At 49.5% G+C, this 26,456-nt stretch overlaps 3 protein-coding genes and 1 pseudogene across 5 annotated transcripts in view; 3 read left to right on the top strand and 1 right to left on the bottom strand.

Moving 5' to 3' along the window:
- LOC109883857 (SH2B adapter protein 2) overlaps positions 1–12,563 on the top strand; it is a 62,017-nt gene extending 49,454 nt beyond the window's left edge. For both annotated transcript variants that reach the window (XM_031795488.1, XM_031795486.1), the window contains exons 8-9: positions 3,473–3,644; positions 8,345–12,563. In XM_031795488.1, the coding sequence (XP_031651348.1) occupies positions 3,473–3,644; positions 8,345–8,730 (558 nt within the window). In that variant the 3' untranslated portion in view covers positions 8,731–12,563. The remainder of the gene's footprint in view (positions 1–3,472; positions 3,645–8,344) is intronic.
- A 2,529-nt stretch (positions 12,564–15,092) lies between these two features.
- On the bottom strand, positions 15,093–16,744 carry dnajc30b (DnaJ (Hsp40) homolog, subfamily C, member 30b). Of its 2 annotated transcripts, XM_031795436.1 has the most exons (3): positions 15,462–16,744; positions 15,300–15,402; positions 15,093–15,240 (listed from the first exon to the last, which is right to left on the bottom strand). In XM_031795436.1, the coding sequence occupies exons 1-2, from the start codon at positions 16,665–16,667 to the stop codon at positions 15,352–15,354; spliced, it is 1,257 nt and encodes a 418-aa protein (XP_031651296.1). In that variant the 5' UTR covers positions 16,668–16,744; the 3' UTR covers positions 15,093–15,240; positions 15,300–15,351. The 2 variants fall into 2 exon arrangements, with proteins under 2 accessions (XP_031651296.1, XP_031651295.1); XM_031795435.1 differs by having other exon boundaries at positions 15,359–16,744.
- Positions 16,745–16,861: 117 nt separating this feature from the next.
- Positions 16,862–23,187, top strand: bud23 (BUD23 rRNA methyltransferase and ribosome maturation factor). Its single transcript, XM_020475876.2, has 12 exons — positions 16,862–17,212; positions 17,452–17,489; positions 17,691–17,786; positions 17,908–17,990; positions 18,150–18,246; positions 18,415–18,511; positions 19,264–19,314; positions 19,603–19,688; positions 20,164–20,209; positions 20,293–20,354; positions 22,002–22,091; positions 22,461–23,187. Exons 1-12 carry the CDS (start codon positions 17,165–17,167, stop codon positions 22,513–22,515), a joined length of 849 nt encoding a protein of 282 aa, XP_020331465.1. The 5' UTR covers positions 16,862–17,164; the 3' UTR covers positions 22,516–23,187.
- Positions 23,188–23,843: 656 nt separating this feature from the next.
- On the top strand, positions 23,844–25,565 carry LOC109883859 (diacylglycerol O-acyltransferase 2 pseudogene; annotated as a pseudogene).
- The last annotated feature ends 891 nt before the right edge of the window (positions 25,566–26,456 follow it).

Raw genomic sequence — 26,456 nt, 5'->3', positions numbered from 1 at the left:
AGTCAGGGCTCTTCTCCTTCGGTGTCAGCCTCAGGGAGTCAGGGCTCCTCTCTTCCAGTGTCAGTCTCAGGGAGTCAGGGCTCTTCTCCTTCAGTGTCAGTCTCAGGGAGTCAGGGCTCTTCTCCTTCGGTGTCAGTCTCACATAGTCAGGGCTCTTCTCCTCTCCTCCAGTGTCAGTCTCAGGAAGTCAGGGCTCTTCTCCTTCGGTGTCAGTTTCAGGAAGTCAGGGCTCTTCTCCTTCGGTGTCAGTCTCACATAGTCAGGGCTCTTCTCCTCTCCTCTGGTGTCAGTCTCAGGAAGTCAGGGCTCTTCTCCTCTCCTCCGGTGTCAGTCTCACATAGTCAGGGCTCTTCTCCTCTCCTTCGGTGTCAGTCTCACATAGTCAGGGCTCTTCTCCTCTCCTCCGGTGTCAGTCTCAGGAAGTCAGGGCTCTCCTTCGGTGTCAGTCTCAGGGAGTCAGGGCTCTTCTCCTTCGGTGTCAGTCTCAGGGAGTCAGGGCTCTTCTCCTTCGGTGTCAGTCTCAGGGAGTCAGGGCTCTTCTCCTTCGGTGTCAGTCTCAGGGAGTCAGGGCTCTTCTCCTCTCCTCCAGTGTCAGTCTCAGGAAGTCAGGGCTCTTCTCCTTCGGTGTCAGTCTCAGGGAGTCAGGGCTCTTCTCCTTCGGTGTCAGTCTCAGGGAGTCAGGGCTCTTCTCCTTCGGTGTCAGTCTCAGGGAGTCAGGGCTCCTCTCTTCCAGTGTCAGTCTCAGGGAGTCAGGGCTCTTCTCCTTCGGTGTCAGTCTCAGGGAGTCAGGGCTCTTCTCCTCTCCTCCAGTGTCAGTCTCAGGAAGTCAGGGCTCTTCTCCTTCGGTGTCAGTCTCAGGAAGTCAGGGCTCTTCTCCTTCGGTGTCAGTCTCAGGAAGTCAGGGCTCTCCTTCGGTGTCAGTCTCAGGGAGTCAGGGCTCCTCTCCTCCGGTGTCAGTCTCAGGGAGTCAGGGCTCTTCTCCTTCGGTGTCAGTCTCAGGGAGTCAGGGCTCTTCTCCTCTCCTCCAGTGTCAGTCTCAGGAAGTCAGGGCTCTTCTCCTCTCCTTCGGTGTCAGTCTCAGGGAGTCAGGGCTCTTCTCCTCTCCTCCAGTGTCAGTCTCAGGAAGTCAGGGCTCTTCTCCTCTCCTCCAGTGTCAGTCTCAGGAAGTCAGGGCTCTTCTCCTTCGGTGTCAGTCTCAGGAAGTCAGGGCTCTCCTTCGGTGTCAGTCTCAGGGAGTCAGGGCTCTTCTCCTCTCCTCCGGTGTCAGTCTCAGGGAGTCAGGGCTCTTCTCCTCTCCTCCAGTGTCAGTCTTGGCATTCTGTGACTCTCCTCCAGTGTCAGTCAGGGCATTCTGTGACTCTCCTCCAGTGTCAGTCTTGGCATTCTGTGACTCTCCTCCAGTGTCAGTCTTGGCATTCTGTGACTCTCCTCCAGTGTCAGTCTTGGCATTCTGTGACTCTCCTCCGGTGTCAGTCTTGGCATTCTGTGACTCTCCTCCAGTGTCAGTCTTGGCATTCTGTGACTCTCCTCCGGTGTCAGTCTTGGCATTCTGTGACTCTCCTCCAGTGTCAGTCTTGGCATTCTGTGACTCTCCTCCAGTGTCAGTCTTGGCATTCTGTGACTCTCCTCCGGTGTCAGTCTTGGCATTCTGTGACTCTCCTCCGACAGTTCAGCATTATGTCCTGTTTGGGTTTGTTTTCTAATTCTTTGTGGATCTGTGTAACCTGAGGGAAATATGTGTCTCTAATATGGTCATACATTTGGCATTAGGTTAGGAAGTGCAGCTCAGTTTCCACCTCATTTTGTAAGCAGTGTGCACATAGCCTGTCTTCCCTTGAGAGCCAGGTCTTCCTACGGCGGCCTCTCTCTGAGTCTGTACATAGTCAAAGCTTTCCTTAAGTTTGGGTCAGTCACAGTGGTCTCTTTCTCTGTCTCCCCCTCTCTTTCTCTGCCCCCCCTCTCTATCTCTCTCTCTCTGTCTCTCTCTCTCTCTCTGTCTCTCTCTCTCTCTCTCTCTCTCTCTGTCTCTCTCTCTCTCTCTGTCTCTCTCTCTGTCTCTCTCTCTCTGTCTCTCTCTCTCTCTGTCTCTCTCTCTGTCTCTCTCTCTGTCTGTCTCTCTCTGTCTCTCTTTCTGTCTGTCTCTCTCTGTCTCTCTCTGTCTCTCTCTGTCTCTCGCTCTCTCTCTCTCTCTCTCTCTCTCTCGCTCTCTCTGTCTCTCTCTGTCTCTCTCTCTCTCTCTGTCTCTCTCTGTCTCTTTCAATCTCTCTCAATGTACAGTGTTAGAAGTGAAACTATATACTGAGTCTACAAAACATTAGGAACACCTGCTCTTTCCATGACACAGACTGACCAAGTGAATCCAGGTGAAAACTATGACCCCTTATTGATGTCACCTGTTAAATCCACTTCAATCAGTGTAGATCAAGGGTGGAGACAGGGTCAAAGAAGGATGTTTAAGCCTTGAGACAATTGAGACATGGATTGTGTATTTGTGCCACTCAGAGGGTGAATGAGGCAAGACAACATATTTACGCGTCTTTGAACAGGGTATGGTAGTACCAGCACACCGGTTTGAGTTGTGTATCTGTGTGTGAATGTTTCCCGTGTTGTATCAAGAATGGTCCACTACCCAAAGGACATCCAGCTAACTAGACAACTGTGGGGAGCATTGGAGTCAACATGGACCAGCATCCCTGTGGAACGCTTTAGACACCTTGTAGAGTCAACATGGGCCAGCATCCCTGTGGAACGCTTTCAACACCTTGTAGAGTCAACATGGTCCAGCATCCCTGTGGAAGGCTTTAGACACCTTGTAGAGTCAACATGGACCAGCATCCCTGTGGAACGCTTTAGACACCTTGTAGAGTCAACATGGGCCAGCATCCCTGTGGAATGCTTTAGACACCTTGTAGAGTCAACATGGACCAGCATCCCTGTGGAACGCTTTAGACACCTTGTAGAGTTCATGACCCCGATGAATTGAAGGAGACAACTCATTATTAGGAAGGTGTTCTGAGGGAGGAGACAACTCATTATTAGGAAGGTGTTCTGAGGGAGGAGACAACTCATTATTAGGAAGGTGTTCTGAGGGAGGAGACAACTCATTATTAGGAAGGTGTTCTGAGGGAGGAGACAACTCATTATTAGGAAGGTGTTCTGAGGGAGGAGACAACTCATTATTAGGAAGGTGTTCTGAGGGAGGAGACAACTCATTATTAGGAAGGTGTTCTGAGGGAGGAGACAACTCATTATTAGGAAGGTGTTCTGAGGGAGGAGACAACTCATTATTAGGAAGCTGTTCCTAATGTTTGATGTACGCAGTGTATATTACTCATAATTCCCTCTCTCTCTTTCTCCCCTCCCTCCCCCTCCCTCCCTCTCTCCCTCTTTCTCCCTCTCCCTCTCTCCCTCTTTCTCTCCCTCCCTCCCTCCCTCCTTCCCCCCTCTCTCTCCTCCTCTCTCTGCCCCCCAGCACCTGCGTCTGTCGGTGAATGGTAACGGTCAGTGTCATGTTCATCATCTGTGGTTCCACACCGTGTCAGATATGCTCAGGCACTTCCATGCCCACCCCATCCCTCTGGAGTCGGGGGGCTCCGCTGACATCACACTGCGTTCCTACGTACAAGTACAGGGTACCCCCACAGGTACGCCCAACACACACACACACACACCCCCACAGGTACGCCCAACACACACACACACACACCCCCACAGGTATGGCCAAACCACACAAACCCCCAGGTGTGGCCAAACCACACACCCCCACAGGTATGGCCAAACCACACACCCCCACAGGTATGGCCAAACCACACACACACACACACACACAGGTACGCCCAAACCACACACACCCCCACAAGTACGCCCAAACCACACACACACCCCCCCACAGGTACGCCCAAACCACACACACCCCCACAGGTACGGCCAAACCACACACACACACCCACAGGTACTCCCAAACCACACACACACACACCTACAGGTACTTCCAAACCACATACCCCCACAGGTACGCCCAAACCACACACACACACACCCCCACAGGTACGGCCAAACCACACACACACACCCACAGGTACTCCCAAACCACACACACACACACACCTACAGGTACTTCCAAACCACATACCCCCACAGGTACGCCCAAACCACACACACACCCCCACAGGTACGGCCAAACCACACACCCCCACAGGTATGGCCAAACCACACACCCCCACAGGTATGGCCAAACCACACACACACACACACACACAGGTACGCCCAAACCACACACACCCCCACAAGTACGCCCAAACCACACACACACCCCCCCACAGGTACGCCCAAACCACACACACCCCCACAGGTACGGCCAAACCACACACACACCCCCACAGGTACGGCCAAACCACACACACACACCCACAGGTACTCCCAAACCACACACACACACACACCTACAGGTACTTCCAAACCACATACCCCCACAGGTACGCCCAAACCACACACACCCACAGGTACTCCCAAACCACACACACACACACACCTACAGGTACTTCCAAACCACATACCCCCACAGGTACGCCCAAACCACACACACACCCCCACAGGTACGGCCAAACCACACACACCCCCCCACAGGTACGCCCAAACCACACACACCCCCACAGGTACGGCCAAACCACACACACACACCCACAGGTACTCCCAAACCACACACACACCTACAGGTACTTCCAAACCACATACCCCCACAGGTACGCCCAAACCACACACACACACACCCCCACAGGTTCGGCCAACCCCCCCCCCCCACAGGTACGGCCAAACCACACACACACCCACAGGTACTCCCAAACCACACACACACACACACCTACAGGTACTTCCAAACCACATACCCCCACAGGTACGGCCAAACCACACACACACACACACAGGTACGCCCAAACCACACACACACACACACCTACAGGTACTTCCAAACCACATACCCCCACAGGTACGCCCAAACCACACACACACACACCCCCACAGGTATGGCCAAACCACACACCCCCACAGGTATGGCCAAACCACACACACACACACACAGGTACGCCCAAACCACACACACCCCCACAAGTACGCCCAAACCACACACACACCCCCCCACAGGTACGCCCAAACCACACACACCCCCACAGGTACGGCCAAACCACACACACCCACAGGTACTCCCAAACCACACACACACACACACCTACAGGTACTTCCAAACCACATACCCCCACAGGTACGCCCAAACCACACACACACACACCCCCACAGGTACGCCCAAACCACACACACACACCCACAGGTACTCCCAAACCACACACACACACACCTACAGGTACTTCCAAACCACATACCCCCACAGGTACGCCCAAACCACACACACACACACCCCCACAGGTACGGCCAAACCACACACCCCCCCCCACAGGTACGCCCAAACCACACACACCCCCACAGGTACGGCCAAACCACACACACACACCCACAGGTACTCCCAAACCACACACACACCTACAGGTACTTCCAAACCACATACCCCCACAGGTACGCCCAAACCACACACACACACACCCCCACAGGTACGGCCAAACCACACACACCCCCCCCCCCCCCCACAGGTACGGCCAAACCACACACACACCCACAGGTACTCCCAAACCACACACACACACACACACACCTACAGGTACTTCCAAACCACATACCCCCACAGGTACGCCCAAACCACACACACACACACCCCCACAGGTACGGCCAACCCCCCCCCCCCCCCCCCCCCCACAGGTACGGCCAAACCACACACACACACACACACACACACACCCCCACAGGTACGGCCAAACCACACACACACACAGGTACGCCCAAACCACACACACACACACACACCCCCACAGGTACGCCCAAACCACACACACACACACAGGTACGCCCAAACCACACACCCACAGATACGCCCAAACCACACACACACAGGTATGCCCAAACCACACACACACACACACACACACAGGTACGCCCAAACCACACACACACACCCCTAAACATGACTCTTGTTATTGAAGATGACAGCCTCTCAAACTCTCTAACGTCTGCCTGTAAACAACACCAACATCGCTGGGTGCTTAAGTCCCGTGAATCACTTGGAGAGAAAAAATAAAAACCACCTTTCAGTGGGATGACCAGTCTTAAATGGTTTAACTACGGGTTAGTCCTTAAAATGAGGAAGCCAACACAGACACGCAGTGAACTTGCCCACACCCTCACCTGGCAAGGGATGAATGCCCTCCTGTGCAAGAGGAGAGGGGAGAGGCAGGGGGAGAGACAGGGAGAGGCAGGGGGAGACAGGGAGAGAGAGTGGGAGAGAGAGAGGTAGAGAGAGAGAGAGCGAGAGAGAGGGGGGGGGGGGGGGGGAGATAGAGAGAGAAAGAGGGGGGGGGGGGGACAGGGGAGAGACAGGGAGAGGCAGGGGGAGTGAGAGAGGTAGAGAGAGAGAGGGGGGGGAGACAGGGGAGAGACATGGAGAGGCAGGGGGAGAGAGAGAGGTAGAGAGAGAGAGAGAGAGGGGGGGGGACAGGGAGAGAGAGTGGGAGAGAGAGAGGTAGAGAGAGAGAGAGGGGGGGGGGGAGAGAGGGGGAGTAGGGGGAGAAGGGGGGGGGGGACAGGGGAGAGACAGGGAGAGGCAGGGGGAGAGAGAGAGGTAGAGAGAGAGAGAGGGGGGGGGGGACAGGGAGAGAGAGTGGGAGAGAGAGAGGTAGAGAGAGAGAGGGGGGAGACAGGGGAGAGGCAGAGAGAGGCAGGGGGAAGACAGGGAGAGAGAGAGAGAGGGGGGGGAGACAGGGAGAGAGAGAGGTAGAGAGAGAGAGGGGGGGGACAGGGGAGAGACAGGGAGAGGCAGGGGGAGAGAGAGGTAGAGAGAGAGAGAGAGAGGGGGGGAGACAGGGAGAGAGAGTGGGAGAGAGAGAGGTAGAGAGAGAGAGGGGGGGGGACAGGGGAGAGACAGGGAGAGGCAGGGAGAGAGAGTGGGATAGAGAGACGTAGAGAGAGCGAGAGAGAGAGGGGGGGGGGACAGGGGAGAGACAGAGAGAGGCAGGGGGAAGACAGGGAGAGAGAGGGGGAGAGGGAGAGGTAGAGAGAGAGAGAGAGAGAGGGGGGGGGGGAGAGAGGGGGAGATAGAGAGAGAAACAGGGGGGGGGGACAGGGGAGAGACAGGGAGAGGCAGGGGGAGAGAGAGAGGTAGAGAGAGAGAGGGGGGGGAGACAGGGAGAGAGAGTGGGAGAGAGAGAGGTAGAGAGAGAGAGGGGGGGGGACAGGGGAGAGACCGGGAGAGGCAGGGAGAGAGAGACGTAGAGAGAGCGAGAGGGGGGGGACAGGGGAGAGACAGAGAGAGGCAGGGGGAAGACAGGGAGAGAGAGGGGGAGAGGGAGAGGTAGAGAGAGAGAGAGAGAGGGGGGGGGAGAGAGAGGGGGAGATAGAGAGAGAAACAGGGGGGGGGGACAGGGGAGAGACAGGGAGAGGCAGGGGGAGAGAGAGAGGTAGAGAGAGAGAGGGGGGGGGGGAGACAGGGAGAGAGAGTGGGAGAGAGAGAGGTAGAGAGAGAGAGGGGGGGGGAGACAGGGGAGAGACAGGGAGAGGCAGGGGGAGAGAGAGAGGTAGAGAGAGAGAGAGTGGGGGAGACAGGGAGAGAGAGTGGGAGAGAGGTAGAGAGAGAGAGAGGGGGGAGACAGGGGAGAGGCAGAGAGAGGCAGGGGGAAGACAGGGAGAGAGAGAGAGAGGGGGGGGAGACAGGGAGAGAGAGTGGGAGAGAGAGAGAGGGGGGGGGGACAGGGGAGAGACAGAGAGAGGCAGGGGGAAGACAGGGAGAGACAGGGGAGAGAGGGGGAGAGACAGGGAGAGACAGGGAAGAGAGAGGGGGGGAGAGAGAGAGAGGGGGGGGGGGGAGAGAGAGAGAGAGAGAGAGAGAGAGAGAGAGAGAGAGAGAGGGGTGTGATTATACCACACTGGTTTTTGCATACAGGCTCCAGCCCCAACCCAACACTCACAAAGAGACCCTCTGTTTCCCCCCAGGCCCTGGGTCTACACAGACACACTGTGTAAAAGGCTTTATTCATACACGCTGCTCAGCCATGTCTTTATCAGTGTCACTGCTGTTGTTGTTGTTGTTGTTGTTGTCGTCCCACCAAGCGAGGTGATCGTAGGTCAAATCAAATCAAATCAAATTTGATTTGTCACATACGCCGAATACAACAGGTTGTAATGAAAGATACGTTTATAAAATTAACTGTATCAGGCCTCTAAAAACACTTCTCTTTTCTTACAGACAGATATCCCGTCTCTCTCTATTGCTCTCACACAGATGTGACCGTGCCTCAGCTCCCAACCCCACCCAGGGACCAAGGCTGCCGTACTGACCCAGCCCAGCCAACCCTTCACCTCACTGGGGTCTCACAGCCAGCAGGGCCCCCCTCCGACACTCAGCTCTCCTCCAGCTCCTCATCCTCACCAACCGCTCTTCCTTCCCTCTCCCGTGGTGAGCCAGGCAGCGGAGGAGGAGGAGGAGGAGGAGAAGAAGGAGGAGGGCTGGTTAGCAGGAGCAACAGCTCAGAACGTCTGTTAGATCCCTCTAGTGGTGCCTCGGAGGACTACCAGGAGACAGACGGAACACGCAGGGCCAGAGCTGTGGAGAACCAGTACTCCTTCTACTGAAACTGGGCACAACCAAACCCGGGAGCTCTCATTGGCTGAGACACAGGAAGTGCAGGGATTTGGACCCAATAGGTGAAAGGCCATGGATGACTGGGGAGTGCTGTGTGTGGATGGACATGGATCACTTTCTTGTTTGTTTTCCAAGAGATGTGCTGTTTCTCCAATGTGACAAGGAAGCGTATTAGACTGTATGCCAGTATGTTGGCTCTTTGGCCACCCTCATCATCAGCTGACATTTAAATATATCCCTAAGAACACCACTTCCTGTCCTCCCCACCCACAGTTCCCTAAGAACACCACTTCCTGTCCTCCCTACCCACAGTTCCCTAAGAACACCGTCCTGTCCCCCCTACCCACAGTTCCCTAAGAACACCACTTCCTGTCCTCCCTACCCACAGTTCCCTAAGAACACCACTTCCTGTCCCCCCTACCCACAGTTCCCTAAGAACACCACTTCCTGTCCCCCCTATCCACAGTTCCCTAAGAACACCACTTCCTGCCCCCCCTACCCACAGTTCCCTAAGAACACCACTTCCTGTCCCCCCTACCCACAGTTCCCTAAGAACACCACTTCCTGTCCTCCCTACCCACAGTTCCCTAAGAACACCACTTCCTGTCCTCCCTACCCACAGTTCCCTAAGAACACCACTTCCTGTCCTCCCTACCCACAGTTCCCTAAGAACCCCACTTCCTGTCCTCCCTACCCACAGTTCCCTAAGAACACCACTTCCTGTCCTCCCCACCCACAGTTCCCTAAGAACACCACTTCCTGTCCTCCCTACCCACAGTTCCCTAAGAACCCCACTTCCTGTCCTCCCTACCCACAGTTCCCTAAGAACACCACTTCCTGTCCTCCCCACCCACAGTTCCCTAAGAACACCACTTCCTGTCCCCCCTACCCACAGTTCCCTAAGAACACCACTTCCTGTCCCCCCTATCCACAGTTCCCTAAGAACCCCACTTCCTGTCCTCCCTACCCACAGTTCCCTAAGAACACCACTTCCTGTCCTGCCTACCCACAGTTCCCTAAGAACCCCACTTCCTGTCCTCCCTACCCACAGTTCCCTAAGAACACCACTTCCTGTCCTCCCTACCCACAGTTCCCTAAGAACACCACTTCCTGTCCCCCCTATCCACAGTTCCCTAAGAACCCCACTTCCTGTCCTCCCTACCCACAGTTCCCTAAGAACACAACTTCCTGTCCTCCCTACCCACAGTTCCCTAAGAACCCCACTTCCTGTCCGCCCTACCCACAGTTCCCTAAGAACACCACTTCCTGTCCTCCCCACCCACAGTTCCCTAAGAACACCACTTCCTGTCCCCCCTACCCACAGTTCCCTAAGAACACCACTTCCTGTCCCCCCTATCCACAGTTCCCTAAGAACCCCACTTCCTGTCCTCCCTACCCACAGTTCCCTAAGAACACCACTTCCTGTCCTCCCTACCCACAGTTCCCTAAGAACAACGCCTCTGTCACCGCCCTGCTAAGTGATCAAGAGGTGAAGCGACCCTAAATAAATGGTTTTCCTCCCCAGGCCTCCTGAGCATCTCTCTAATGTTTGTGAAGCTGTTTGTAGTCTGTCCCAGATATCCTCACTGTCCCCAAGGGAAATTACAAGTACAGCCCTGTTTCTTCTCTTATAGCTTTGCCACAACAACAACAAAAAAGAATGGTAAGGCTGTGTTAGTGTTATTTGAGAGATGGATATTATCTTAGTGTCAAAAGATCTTAGTGCCTGTCAGTCACGAAGGACCTTTGACCTGATATGACTGTGACCAACTGTGGCCGTCTCATGGGTCGTGATGACATCAGGTCAGAGGGATAAAAACATGCAGGGTTGGAGGTCAATTCCCTTTGAAATTCCAGTTCATTCAGAATCCTGATTCTAATTCCAAGTTGTCCCTCTTATTAAAAACAAAAACATTAAAGAGAATTTCCAATACTTCCTGAATTGACTGGAAAACTTGATCCCACTAGCAGAACCCTGCTCAGCATTCCCCCTCACATATCAACAAGGGGCAGCTGGCAACACTTTCACAGCGAAGGCTGCTCCTGTAATCCAGTCACATAGCAGCTGGCAACACTTTCACAGCGAAGGCTGCTCCTGTAATCCCACTCACATATCAACAAGGGGCAGCTGGCAACACTTTCACAGCGAAGGCTGCTCCTGTAATCCAGTCACATAGCAGCTGGCAACACTTTCACAGCGAAGGCTGCTCCTGTAATCCAGTCACATAGCAGCTGGCAACACTTTCACAGCGAAGGCTGCTCCTGTATTCCAGTCAAATTCAATGCATAATAATCAAATCAAATCAAATGTATTTATATAGCCCTTCGTACATCAGCTGATGTCTCAAAGTGCTGTACAGAAACCCAGCCTAAACCCTCAAACAGCAAGCAATGCAGGTGTAGAAGCACGGTGGCTAGGAAAAACTCCCTAGAAAGGCCAGAACCTAGGAAGAAACCAGGCCATGTTTTGGTTCCAGGCGTATATGGACTGTTGTGTTGGGGACAATGCAGAATATAAGTTGGGTATTTTACACTTTGACACAAGTGTTATATTGTATTGTTTTCTTTTACGTTTTATTTAACAAGGCAAATCAGTTAAGAACAAATTCTTATTTACAATGACGGCCCTAAATCAGGCCAAACCTGGACGACGCTGGGCCAATTATGGGCCGCCCTATGGGACTCCCGATCACAGTCAGATGTGATGTAGCCTATGATTCGAACCAGGGACTGTAGTGATGCCTCTTGCACTGAGGCAGTGTCTTAGACCGCTGCACCACTCAGGAGCCCCTATACGATGGCAAGCGCCTACAAGACAACCGTCTGAGAGCCAAGCGATGGTGAACATCTGTGGCAGTTATAGTTGTAAGCTACAGTATGAAAACAACAGAACCTGAGGGGAGGGAGGGTTGTTCTAGGTTTGACTAATATCTGATGTGATGTACAGCCTGAAGACTGATGTTTGTGATGTTTGATGTGCTACAGTTGTGTTTCCTGAACCTGGTCCCTGGACTTCCTCTTTGTGAGATGGTTGGGGGACTTGACGACCGTAGTTTGGGGGACTTGATGAACATAGTTTGGGGGACTTGATGAACATAGTTTGGGGGACTTGATGAACATAGTTTGGGGGACTTGATGAATGTAGTTTGGGGGACTTGATGAATGTAGTTTGGGGGACTTGATGAATGTAGTTTGGGGGACTTGACGACCGTAGTTTGGGGGACTTGATGAACGTAGTTTGGGGGACTTGATGAACGTAGTTTGGGGGACTTGATGAACATAGTTTTGGGGTCTTAGTGCTACGTAACGGCATCGCTGCCTTGTTGTGTGTGCGACCTGCTGGTGAACTCTAGTGGGAGGGACCTAGAACGGTTCAGATGGTCTGGTGGTAGTTTCCCCCCCGGAGGCTGAATCGACAATAGGTTGTTATTGAAACAGCATTTTGTAATTAGAAAATGCTGTACTTCCTGTCCTGTCTAGCGTGGTCGTTATGGCTACGACGCCTGTTTCCCTATAGTCCGACTGACAGCAGGTACAATTCAAATGGTATTTTTCAAGAGTATTCCTCAGCCCGTTGTACGTGACTGTTTCCTATCGAATTTAAAATTTGACGTCATTCTCCATTGTGCTCAGTGTCACCGGCGAGTCACAGCAGACGTGTTCACATATCAGAGGCTAGTGACGGACTGGTTTCCTCTTAATGCTGGTGGTTTTCTGTTGTCCGGCTGAGTTTTGAAGAGTCTGTGAAATTTTGTACAAAGTGATGTACTTCACGTAGTCCTTTTCTATATTTCTGTGAATAAAACACGTGAGAAAACTGTTACAACGGCCCTGTCATGTCTTCTGTTTCTAAGCAACCCACGAGACATTTGATCTAGCACCAATGCCCTTATATCACAACACAACATATTGATTTGAACACTACTCAGTAAAAGTCCATGAGAAAAGGCTTGTTTTTTGAACTGATGGAGAACAGTGCCCTCTAGTGGACAAAAGCTATGCTTATTGACTGGTCTTCTAGGCCTATTGTATTTAACATTTTATTTAACCAGGCAAGTCCGGCAACCAGGCAAGAACTAATTCTTATTTACAATGACGGCCTACCGGGGAACAGTGGGTTAACTGTCTTGTTCAGGGGAACAGTGGGTTAACTGTCCTGTTCAGGGGAACAGTGGGTTAACTGTCTTGTTCAGGGGAACAGTGGGTTAACTGCCTTGTTCAGGGGAACAGTGGGTTAACTGTCTTGTTCAGGGGAACAGTGGGTTAACTGTCTTGTTCAGGGGAACAGTGGGTTAACTGCCTTGTTCAGGGGAACAGTGGGGTTAACTGCCTTGTTCAGGGGAACAGTGGGTTAACTGCCTTGTTCAGGGGAACAGTGGGTTAACTGCCTTGTTCAGCGGATCAGTGGGTTAACCTGCCTTGTTCAGGGGATCAGTGGGTTAACTGCCTTGTTCAGGGGTAAAATGACAGATTTAAAAAACATTTTTTTAACCTTTTCAGCACAGGGATTCGATCCAACAACCTTTGGGTTACTGGTCCAATGCTCTAACCACTAGGGTACCTGCCACCTCACAGTAATAACATCCCAGCATACACTTGTCTGGGATTTGAGCACAGGAGGTTGGTGGCACGTTAATTGGGGAGGATGGGCTCGTGGTAATGGCTGGAGCGGAACGAGTGGAATGGTATTAAACACATGGTTTCCATGTGGTTGATACCATTCCACAGACTCCATTCCAGACGTTATTATGAGCCGTCCTCCCCTCAGAAGCCTCCTCTGCATTTCAGATACTACTGTACTACTACAGAGGTAGAGACTACAGTACTACTACAGAGGTTAAATAAATAAATAAAATAGAAATGACCTACTGTATATTCCACAGTCCTTACAACACTGTAGTCCCTGGCCAAACTGTACAATAGCTATATTCTAAACGAGTGCTGAGTATCAGACCTCTATTCACTGTATCTGACTGAACCAATAGAAACAGGGATGAAGTCATCCTCCCAGATCTCTAGAAACAACCGCAATTCAGTTGTGTCATTATAATTTACTATTTTATATTCAATGTATTATTATCATCTTGTTGTTCTTGTATATAAAGTAAATGTTCTGTACTCTGTCATGTATTTTATGTTTTGTGTTTTGCAACCCAGTCCAGGCTCTTCTCTGTCCTGGCGACCCAATGTAGAACCATCTTCCCCTGAGGCTAGGACAGTAGATTCCCTTCCCATCTTCCCCCTGAGGCTAGGACAGTAGAGTCCCTTCCCATCTTCCTCCTGAGGCTAGGACAGTAGAGTCCCTCCCCATCTTCCCCTGAGGCTAGGACAGTAGAGTCCCTGCCCATCTTCCCCCTGAAGCTAGGACAGTAGAGTCCCTCCCCATCTTCCCCTGAGGCTAGGACAGTAGAGTCCCTGCCCATCTTCCCCCTGAAGCTAGGACAGTAGAGTCCCTGCCCATCTTCCCCCTGAAACTAGGACAGCAGAGTCCCTGTCCATCTTCCCCCTGAAGCTAGGACAGTAGAGTCCCTGTCCATCTTCCCCTGAAGCTAGGACAGTAGAGTCCCTGCCCATCTTCCCCTGAAGCTAGGACAGTAGAGTCCCTTCCCATCTTCCCCCTGAATCTAGGACAGCAGAGTCCCTGCCCATCTTCCCCCTGAAACTAGGACAGCAGAGTCCCTTCCCATCTTCCCCCTGAAACTAGGACAGCAGAGTCCCTGCCCATCTTCCCCCTGATGCTAGGACAGCAGTGTCCCTGCCCATCTTCCCCCTGATGCTAGGACAGCAGTGTCCCTGTCCATCTTCCCCCTGAAGCTAGGACAGTAGAGTCCCTGTCCATCTTCCCCCTGAAGCTAGGACAGTAGAGTCCCTGTCCATCTTCCCCCTGAAGCTAGGACAGTAGAGTCCCTGTCCATCTTCCCTCTGAAGCAAGGACAGTAGAGTCCCTTCCCATCTTCCGAAAGCACCTGAAACCCTACCACTTCAGAGTATTGTAAATAAACCCCCCACCACCTCCTACTTCATTGAGGAAACGTGTACTTACTATGCCTGTGACATGTCATTGTCTCACCTAGCTATCTTAAGGTGAATGTGAGTCACTCTGGATAGGAGAGTCTGCTAAATCACTAAAAGGTCCATGTAAATGTGTGGACCCCAGGAAGAGGAGCTGCTGCATGTGCAACAGCTAATGGGGATCCTGCTTAACTAAACCATCTCTGTATAAAACAACTGTCGTTTGAGTTTTTAGAAGAGCTCGGCCATGTATGTGTGGCTATAATCATTTGTGTAGAAAGGAAGTAGGCTAAAGTCTGGTATCAGTCCTGATAATGACACTGTGGAGAGTAGGGCCCAGTAACGACATCACTGTCTGCTCAACGGTTTATTGTGAAAATAACCTGGGAAGAGAGAGAAATTGAAACCTTGTGAAACACTTCAAGCAACCACTTGTCCAAAGACAGAACCTCAACAGGTAGGGACAGGTTTATTTCTACAGTCAGGACCTGGTGATACTGAAGAAGATGACTCCTCCCATGGCCAGCAGCACCCCTACAGTCAGGACCTGGTGATACTGAAGAAGATGACTCCTCCCATGGCCAGCAGCACCCCTACAGTCAGGACCTGGTGATACTGAAGAAGATGACTCCTCCCATGGCCAGCAGCACCCCTACAGTCAGGACCTGGTGATACTGAAGAAGATGACTCCTCCCATGGCCAGCAGCACCCCTACAGTAATCTCCAACATCTTCCCCAGCTTCCACTGCTTATAATCCTGCTGCTGTTTCTGCTGGTACTGGGCCCTTCTGGCCCTCAGCTCCTTCTCCCTCTGCAGCTGCTCTCCATAGTGAGCCTGGAAGAAGGCATCAAAGTCAAACATGGCTTTCCCTCCAACGTTGGAGAACCGTCGGGATCTCTGCTGTTGTTGATGCTGCTGTGGGCCAGAGGCTCTGTTGCTGGAGGTGGCCTCCCGGTCCGAGGGTCGCCCTGCCCCCCGGATGTCTGACCCACTGAGGATGCCGCGGTCGTACTTCCTCCTCAGGGCCATGCTCCCCAGCACGCTATAGGCCTCGGTGATCTCAGAGAAACGCTGGGTGGCTTCCTCGTTGTCGGGGTTCTTGTCTGGGTGGTAGATGAACGACTGCTTATAATATGCTGTTTTTATTTGGGATTGGGTGGCGCTTGGGGACACTCGGAGGATGTCGTAGTAGGCCGTCCTACTCCTGTGAAGAGGCGGGAAGTCTGACTGGTTGTTTTTGCTCCTCCAGCTGTAAGTCCTGGTGGAGTACAGGACCTCTGGGTGAGGTCGAAACCGGCCTGATTGCTGCTCTGCCAGCATGACCGTGCTGAATGCTTGGAGCTGCTGAGGTGACCCAAAGATTTCAGGGTGTAAGGTGGCCATGACAACACCTCTGCTATTCCAACACATCATCCTGTGCACTGTTACTAGGTTACCCTTGGACAGAGGCTGTACACTGGGCCACAGGTACAATGGTGACCGTCTAAGCTCACTATCCTGAACAGTTGCTAATATGATAGCGGGTTTAGCATTAATGTCTAATAAAAGCAAATCACGACTTGACCAAAGTAATGTCCCATACCCCAGTCTGTTCTCATGTTTTAGCCTAGAAAGTATTTGATGAATGTGTTCTGTCGCCATGCATTCCTGTGCCTTCTCTTTGAGGTTGTTACGTTCAGGTTCCCAGGAACTCGCCTGACTGTCCCTTGTTGACACCGGGTGACATTCGTAAATCCCTTGTCCGGTTACCTTGGCTTTAAAGGTTCTGGCTCCAATTATAGAGGCTGCTGCTGCTGCTACTGACATCGTTTCGTGTGGTCGATCTTCGGCGCAGGGGATGGAGTGAGTCGGTGCGTTTCTGAAAGCTGAAAATCTGTAAACTCCGCTCCCCAATCTCCGACTGACCTCCGCCATTCTCCCGTAGCAGCAGGTACAGCGGCCATGGAGAAATGACAGAAACGAAGAAGACAGGGGTGGGATCCGGTAAAATGTGTAGCAGACCAATGAGAGAATATACAACTGGGATGTGGTCACAAAACGTATTCTGTCATCCAATCATATACGAGGAATTAGGGTTTGAACGTTCTCAATTTACGCCTCTTCCTCTTCTGATGTGATGGTCTTGTGCAAATTATTTTTTCGTATGCTTTAAAATTGTGTTTAGATATGCATTTCATTCAAAATTCCGTTTTGGTTGTTGAAGTCGTTTCGTTTTTGTTTTTTGTTTTCGTATTGTTTTTCCCCAACTACGCGGCTGTCTCTTTAAATTACGTGGCCCTTTCCTTGTCGCTGAAATACTACGTCACACTCACATGTGGAGCCTCAGCTGTAGCCAGACATCATAAAAACGTTTAAGTTTTTTTGGTTTAAATCGATCATTCGTATATATCTTGTAGTAAACAAAATTAGACATGGCCTCAAGTTGTCGAAGACCCGAGCATATGGCTCCGCCTGAAATTGTTAGTATGGTATTTTTGTTTTTTAAGACAGACGAGAGCTAGCTAACGTTAGCCGCAATAACTGTAAGAAAACACACGTTTGCTAAGTTAGTTAGCTAGTGATCTGTTCCAAAATACCTACCTAGCAAGTGACTAGTTATGTTTAGTTCATTATGTGGACAACATTTCCGCGACACATCTTGTGTTTACCTGCACGCAGCACTTACTTCATGTTGTTTTGATTTCTACTCGTTCTGCAGTTCTATAACGAAGAGGAGGCCAAGAAATATTCTCAGAAGTGAGTTCGGGGTTTGATAATGACCTCCAATGGGCTGCATAATACGAATCGCTGTGTTTGAATACAAATCGTTGCATTTTTACCATTTACATACTGACCAGAGGCTGTCCTTGATGGAATCTCTTTGAGACAGTAGAATGTAATATGATTCAAGGGTAGCTAAGTAATCAGCTGTTCAATAATTTCCTCGTTGATTTCCAGTTCTCGGATGATTGAGATCCAGAGCCAGATGTCTGAGAGAGCTGTGGAGCTGCTGAACCTGCCTGAGGACCAGCCCTGTTTCCTGCTTGATGTAGGGTATGTGTACAAGCAAGGGGACTGCTGAGGGCTCTCATTAATGTAATGAGTCTCGGTAGGTGAACAAAACAACATCAAAACTACTTTAGACTGAATGTGTCTTTATAACTTGTCCCATCAGGTGTGGCTCCGGGCTAAGTGGGGACTACCTGTCAGAGGAGGGACATTTCTGGGTTGGAGTGGACATCAGCACAGCCATGTTGGGTAAGTGTGGTTGAGTGGGCGTCAGCACAGCCATTAGTGTCATTCCTGGTGCAAAAATATTGCATTCATATTTAGAGATGGATCAGCAACCTGAAATATAGCAGTCAATATTTGTTTGTTGTGCTCCGCTGTTGACCAGTGCTGTGTCCTTGTCTCTAGATGTAGCGCTGGATCGGGAGGTGGAGGGAGACCTTGTGTTGGGGGATATGGGGGAGGGATTGCCCTTCAGGCCTGGGACCTTTGATGGCTGCATCAGGTAAAGAGCTTGTCCTTCCTGTCCTCTAAGAGAGACCGGAGTTCTCTACTGAGAAATTACTATTGATGGACTTGTCAAGACTGAGTTAGTAATGTCTCTGACTGTCTCCATCCTTCTCTTTCTACCTATCGCCTGTGTCCTCCCCTACCTCTTTGTCTCATCCCTCAGTATTTCTGCTCTCCAGTGGCTCTGCAATGCTGACAAAAAGACTCACAGCCCCCCCAAGAGGCTCTACACCTTCTTCAGTACACTCTACTCCTCCCTGGTGAGATCCCTAGTGACCTCTGTCCAATCTAACTTCTCCCTGGTGAGATCCCTACCAATCTAACTCCTCCTCCCTGGTGAGATCCCTACCAATCTAACTCCTCCTCCCTGGTGAGATCCCTACCAATCTAACTCCTCCTCCCTGGTGAGATCCCTAGTGACCTCTGTCCAATCTAACTTCTCCCTGGTGAGATCCCTACCAATCTAACTCCTCCTCCCTGGTGAGATCCCTAGTGACCTCGGTCCAATCTAACTCCTCCCTGGTGAGATCCCTAGTGACCTCGGTCCAATCTAACTTCTCCCTGGTGAGATCCCTACCAATCTAACTCCTCCTCCCTGGTGAGATCCCTAGTGACCTCGGTCCAATCTAACTCCTCCCTGGTGAGATCCCTAGTGACCTCTGTCCAATCTAACTCCTCCTCCCTGGTGAGATCCCTAGTGACCTCTGTCCAATCTAACTCCTCCTCCCTGGTGAGATCCCTAGTGACCTCGGTCCAATCTAACTCCTCCCTGGTGAGATCCCTAGTGACCTCTGTCCAATCTAACTCCTCCTCCCTGGTGAGATCCCTAGTGACCTCTGTCCAATCTAACTCCTCCTCCCTGGTGAGATCCCTAGTGACCTCTGTCCAATCTAACTCCTCCCTGGTGAGATCCCTAGTGACCTCTGTCCAATCTAACTCCTCCTCCCTGGTGAGATCCCTAGTGACCTCGGTCCAATCTAACTACTTGTGTTATTGTCCCATATCTTTTTAGTCAAGAGGAGCCCGTGCAGTGTTTCAGCTTTACCCAGAGAACTCTGAGCAGGTACAGTGATATGAAAATAGTTTATTAAAGTTAGTCTCTACAGAAACATGCCGACACACTCCGTGACACCGGATATCCACTCCTGACCTGTAGTCGCTCTTCTCATCTGTGTACTGTTGTTGACGGTCTTCCTTCTATATATATTCATACTAAATGTTCTATTTTAGGACACCTTTGTTACTTTAATATTTTACTCTTGTTAATATTGAGAGGTGAACCTGCCAGCCAGCGTTTCAGTGTGTTTCAGTCTGTGCTGTGCAAATGAATAATAGACTTGACTGTGTGCAGCTGGAACTGATTACATCCCAGGCCATGAAGGCAGGCTTCAGTGGAGGCATGGTGGTGGACTATCCTAACAGCACCAAGGCCAAAAAGTGAGTCTCCCCCCGCCCAGCGGCCCAACCTGGTTTGGTAGTCACCATAGAAATTTAAGCAATAGAATGGGCCTCTCCTGTTAAGTCAGTGATGTCATAATGAGATAATGATGTCATAATGAGATAATGAGTCAAAGATGGAATAATGTCATAGTGCGTCAATGATGGCATAAATATATAATGAGTCAATGATGTCAGATTCTATTTCTATGGTCATCAGTTGGTGGTCATACTAGAAACACACACACACAAACCCATGTCTTTCTGGCACTCACACTCACACTCACACTACTGACTGCTAGGGAACTATTTTATTGAGGAATGGTTTTACTTACTATGACTGTGATACGTGGTTGTCCCCACCTAGTTACTTTAAGATGAATGCTCTTAACTGTAAGTCTCTCTGGATAAGAGTGGCTGCTAAATGACTAAAACTGACATTCTTCTCTGATTTTTTTATTTTTTCCCCCATCAGGTTCTTCCTGTGTCTGTTCGCTGGGTTTTCAGGAACCCTACCCAAGGTGAGGAAAAGAATAAGGGTTCATTTGTAGAGACTGTTGTCTTCAATGCTGAACGCTGATGGTTTGTGGTCCCTGTGTTTCAGGGGCTCGTGTCAGAGACAGTGGACAGGGACGTCCCAAATCAAGTCCAATTCACAGGACAGAGGTAAAGAAATAACATCCTCAACTTTAGAAGTGTTGTAGTGACTGTTTACCACCATTTATGCTAATGAGAAGACTCATTAATCAATGCATTAACATAGTTGGGTTAGATGGCATTTGGACAGGTCTTGTCGTCAGGCCAGGCTCATCTCCCAGAGAGACAGAGGGCTGTCTTCCTGCCTGACTACAGTTACTGCCTGGGCAGCTTTTCCGCCCTCTGACATCACGTGATGTAGCAGATGGAGATATGGGGAAACTCAGCCTGAATTGTGTCCACTTGCTCGTCCAAATAGTTTTTCTGTGTCTCGACTGGGTAACACACTTAACCTCTCTGGGATATTCGGGACGGTAAGCGTCCCACCCCGCCAACAGCCAGTGAAAGTGCAGGGCGCCAAATTGAAAACAACAAAAAAATCTAATAATTAAAATTCCTCAAGCATATAAGTATTTTACACCATTTTAAAGATAAAATTCTCGTTAATCCAGCCACAGTGTCTGATTTCAAAAAGGCTTTACAGCGAAAGCACCACAAATGATTGTGTTAGGTCACCACCAAGTCACAGAAAAACAGTCATTTTTTCCAGCCAAAGATAGAAGTCACAAAAAGCAGTAATATAGATCAAATTAATCACTAACCTTTGATGATCTTCATCAGATGACACTCATAGGACATCATGTTACACAATACATGTACATTTTGTTCGATAAAGTTCATATTTATATCCAACAATCTCATTTTACTTTGGTGTGTTATGTTCAGTAGTTCCAAAACATGCAGTGATTTTGCAGAGAGCCACATCAATTCACAGAAATACTCATAATAAACATTGATAAAAGATACAGCTATTATACATGGAACTTTAGATAAACCTCTCCTTAATGCAACCGCTGTGTCAGATTTTTTTTAAAGAAAAAAAAAGCATACCATGCAATAATCTTGAGTACGGCGCTCAGAGCCCAAAGAAATATCCGCCATGTTGTGTAGTCAACATTAGTCGGAAATAGCATTATAAATATTAACTTTGATCTTCATCAGAATGCACTCCCAGGAATCCCTGTTCCGCAATAAATGTTTAATTTGTTCGATAATGTCCATTTATGTCCAAATAGCTACTTTTGTTTGCGCGTTTTGTAAACTATTAAAAAGTGACAAAGCGCGTTCACTAGGAGCAGACAAAATGTCAAAAAGTTCCGTTACAGTCCGTAGAAACATGTCAAACGATGTATAGAATCAATCTTTAGGATGTTTTTAACATAAATCTTCAATAATGTTCCAACCGGAGAATTCCTTTGTCTTCAGAAATGCAATGGAAAGCGAGCTAACTCTCTCATGACCGCACGTCACGAGCCTGTGGCACTCTGCCAGACCACTGACTCAAACAGCCCTTATGAGCCCCTACTTTACAGTAGAAGCCTCAAACAAGTTTCTAAAGACTGTTGACATCTAGTGGAAGCCTTAAGAAGTGCAACAGGACCAATATCCCACTGTATCTTCAATAGGGGCGGAGTTGAAAATCGACCAACCTCAGATTTCCCGAGCCGATTTGAAGATGAAATATGTAAAAACATAACTACAGGTTGTTTAGAGCTGCGGTGTCTCAATCCCTTCCTGTGTCTACTGGTGGTCATTTCCTGTTTGTCTTTTGTAAAGATCTCGCTTTAAGAACATGAAGGGCAAGTCTGCAAAGAAGGGAAAAGACTGGGTCCTAGAGAAGAAGGAGAGGAGGAGAAGACAGGGCAGGTATGTACCCCTCTGCCTACCCTCTCATTGGGCAGGGATCCTGGCTACTCTCTCATTGGGCAGGGATCCTGGCTACTCTCTCATTGGGCAGGGATCCTGGCTACTCTCTCATTGGGCAGGGATCCTGGCTACTCTCTCATTGGGCAGGGATCCTGGCTACTCTCTCATTGGGCAGGGATCCTGGCTACTCTCTCATTGGGCAGGGATCCTGGCTACTCTCTCATTTGGGCAGGGATCCTGATCCTGTACAGGTCAACATTATGATGTTCATATAGTTTACAACCCCATTTGGAGGAAGTCATCAGGCTCTGTAACAGAAAGGCTGGTCTCTTACAGTTTTCCCTCTCTGTGGTGTGTTCTGTTTTCCAGGGAAGTCCGAGCTGACACAAAGTACACTGCCAGGCAGAGAAGGCCTCACTTTTAAACCCCGGTCAGTCCTGTGTGTTCCAGCCCGGAGGTTCACACTCATGGAGTATTACTGTCCTTCCTGTGTGACCAGAGGAGCTGTGACCAGCAAGATTTAAACTTAAATGGACTCAAATCAATCCTACTCACTTAAAAACGGGTGGATTAAACTCTTTTTTTTCTTCCCATTTTAGAAGTTGCCGGTTGTTTTCTTCCAGGAGTTGTCTCTCTATCAATGGAATGGAAATTAATTCATATCAATTTGAGAATGCAATTCCCACTCACGCCGGTGACTGCCAGTTGCTGTGGTTACCTAGACTGGTTGCTAGGCTTTGTTTAGCTATAACATTCCTAGAGAGGGGCTCGTTTCTGTACTTTCCACTCCTTCTGGTGTCATGTGCCACGGGAGCATGAGGAGTGAGGAAAGTTGTAGCTAAACAGTGACTGGCCACCAGTCTAATGCTATTCTGGTTGTGGTCCCAATCCTCTGGACAGAAACTGGCCCCTCTCTAGGACATGGGCCCCCTATCCTCTGGACAGAAACTGGCCCCTCTCTAGGACATGGGCCCCCTATCCTCTGGACAGAAACTGGCCCCTCTCTAGGACATGGACCCCCTATCCTCTGGACAGAAACTGGCCCCTCTCTAGGACATGGACCGGTAGACTGCTAATAAAATATTCCCCTCTCTGATCTTGGACCCATTCTTCTGGACTATATAATTCCCCATCAATCAGCATATTCTATTTTAAAGCTGCTTTTTTGGGGGGTGACGAACCGAGTTCACATAGAAAAGTGAGTTATAGATCTGTCGTTCTCATTGAAAGCAAGTCTAAGAAGTTGTACCGGTAGATGTGTTTTTGCATGTTTTGTAAAACCAGCTGAAGATGTAATATTTCTGGTTCTTGAAATTATAATTTCACAGCGGTTTAGATACAATAATTCAAATCTAATCTTATGTCACATGCTGAATACAACAGGGAAATGCTTACAAGCCTTTAACCAACAACGCAGTTTTAAGTGCTGAAGTATTTACTAAATTAACTGAAGTTTAAAAAAAAGAAATATATATATATATATATATATAAAAAAATAAAAAAAGCAACAATAAAATAACAATAATGAGACTATATACAGGGGTACAGGGTCAATGTGCAGGGGTTGAAGTAATTGAGGTAGTATGTACACTGCCGGTCAAAAGTTTTAGAACACCTACTTATTAAAGGGTTTTTCTGTGTTTTTACTATTTTCTACGTTGTAGAATAATAGCGAAGACATTTAAACTATGAAATAGCACATATGGGATCATGTTGTAACCAAAAAAAGTGTTAAATAAATCTAAATATGTTTTTATAGTTGATATTTTTCAAATAGCCACCCTTTGCCTTGATGACAGCTTTGTGTATGGAGCAGTCTATGAGACCGGGCTGTCTCCCCAGGTTCTGTGGAGCAGTCTATGAGACCGGGCTGTCTCTCCAGGTTCTGTGGAGCAGTCTATGAGACCGGGCTGGCTCCCCAGGTTCTGTGGAGCGGTCTATGAGACCGGGCTGTCTCTCCAGGTTCTGTGGAGCGGTCTATGAGACCGGGCTGTCTCTCCAGGTTCTGTGGAGCGGTCTATGAGACCGGGCTGTCTCTCCAGGTTCTGTGGAGCGGTCTATGAGACCGAGCTGTCTCTCCAGGTTCTGTGGAGCAGTCTATGAGACCGGGCTGTCTCTCCAGGTTCTGTGGAGCAGTCTATGAGACCGGGCTGTCTCTCCAGGTTCTGTGGAGCAGTCTATGAGACCGGGCTGTCTCTCCAGGTTCTGTGGAGCGGTCTATGAGACCGGGCTGTCTCCCCAGGTTCTGTGGAGCAGTCTATGAGACCGAGCTGTCTCCAGGTTCTGTGGAGCAGTCTATGAGACCGGGCTGTCTCTCCAGCTCGCCAGTGTGTCAAAGTGTCTGGATGAGTGGAAGTAATCGTTATCCTCTAAAGCCTCAGTTGATCCGTGATCAAAGTACGTCCATGCAGGGTACTAGTGCTCTCCAGACAGTTGTTCTTGTTCGTGGAGTCACGCTAATAAACACTTTTGGGGGGGGGGGGGAACTGCAGAAAAGGTTGCAGGGATGAAGCAGGAAAAGAGTCAACGCAAGAAGTTCCTGGAGAATATCAGTTTTCTGAAATGTTTATGTAGCTTTGTCCTGTTCGGTCCGGCTTGTATTGGATTGATGATGTACCTTCTGTTGACCTGTCTGGGGCCGCTGCCTGTTCTCTACTTCGTGTGGCAGTTGACGGACTGGCACACACCTGAAAAGAGGAGGTAGGAGAAGTGCATTTGTGAGAAACTGGAAAGTGTGGAATCACGTGAGGGACTACTTCCCCATGAAGTTAGTGAAAACGGCGGAGTTGAACCCGAACGAGAACTACATTTTAGGGTGTCACCCTCATGGGGTGTTCAGTATCGGAGCCTTTGCCTCGTTTAACACCGAGGCCTGTGGCTTTATGGACCTCTTTCCTGGGGTGCGCTCCTGCCTCTGCATCCTGGGGGGCCTCTTCAAGATCCCCCCTCTACAGGGAATATGCCATGGCCACAGGTTGTTGTCCAGTCAGCAAGCCTAGTCTCAAACACCTTCTGTCTAAAAGTGGACAAGGCAATGCGGTGGTGATAGTGATAGGGGGCGCTGCTGAGTCGCTGTTGAGCCTGCCTGGGGTCAACACTGGTTATGAAACAGAGGAAAGGCTTCGTCCGGGTGGCCCTGGAGTTTGGGGCTAACCTGGTTCCCGTTTACTCATATGGGGAGAACAATATGTTCCACCAGGTGATCTTCTCAGAAGGCAGTGTGGGCTGGAGGTTCCAACAACTCTTTAAGAAGATCATGAGATGTTTGTAGGTGAACACTGGTAATGGATGCCTAACCACTGTCCGGTCACCACTGTAGTGGGTAGTCCTATCCCAGTGCCAAAGAGGCCTTCTCCCACTCAGGAGGAGGTGGACCATTATCATGGCCTCTATATGGAATCCCTGGTCAACCTCTTCAATGAACACAAGGCCAGCTGTGGACTCTCAGACAGCCACAAGCTGCAGATCGTATAGACCAGTCATTTAGACTGCTCCCACGAGGACAATGTGAACATGATACTGTAGCCTATTGATCTCCACAGTGAGCCTACTTCAATCCACACATTCCCACTAGAGGATCTGATCCAGAGAGGTCACAATCATTAATCCCTGGATTACCCAAGATGCCTGGCTAATAGCTATTGACTGTAAGAATCAACTCAAATGTCACGTAATTTGGTCAGATGCTGTTTACGTAGACTGTCCTTGTGCTATAACTTGTTTTATTTGATTATAAAGACTACAATGGAACAGTGGATGTGCTTTATATTATATTAATAATATATATATTATTAACAATATAACCGTGAATCTGAATACCTCACTCTCCATTTAATAAAGAAACAACAACAAAAACAGGGATTGTTTGTGTTAGGATTTATAAATAAAATACTGGGCGGCCATGTTGAGTCCAATCAGACGTAGTTACCAGCAGCAATCTGAGGTTATCAGGGAGGTTATCAGGGATCAGTCTTTCATGTGTAATAACTCTAACCTTTTGGAATAAGTTGCGCAGTAGCGTAATATATTGAAAGTATGACTTTCTATTTCAATAAATGTGACTTGCGGTGGGCGAGGGTCAGATTTATTTATTTTAAGAGAGAGAACACACTATGTCTCCCCAACTACAATGACAGTACAACTGAACCACACAAACATACACACCATTTTTAATAGAAAAAAAAACATCCTTGTCACCTGATACATGGTTAAAATCGAATATCCCTTTGCATTTAAAAAAAATAATTTTCTGTTCATTTACAGTTAGCAGCTCTAATTACCTTTGGGTGTCCTAGATTTCCTCCATCTCAGTGTGTGTCTGAGACAATGGTGTGTGTGTGTGTGTGTGTGTGTGTGTGTGTGTGT

This window comes from Oncorhynchus kisutch, linkage group LG18, assembly GCF_002021735.2.
Source record: "Oncorhynchus kisutch isolate 150728-3 linkage group LG18, Okis_V2, whole genome shotgun sequence".
Taxonomy (NCBI): domain Eukaryota; kingdom Metazoa; phylum Chordata; class Actinopteri; order Salmoniformes; family Salmonidae; genus Oncorhynchus; species Oncorhynchus kisutch.
The sequence above is the reverse complement of the archived record's forward strand: the minus strand, read 5'-3'. Positions and strand labels throughout refer to the sequence as shown.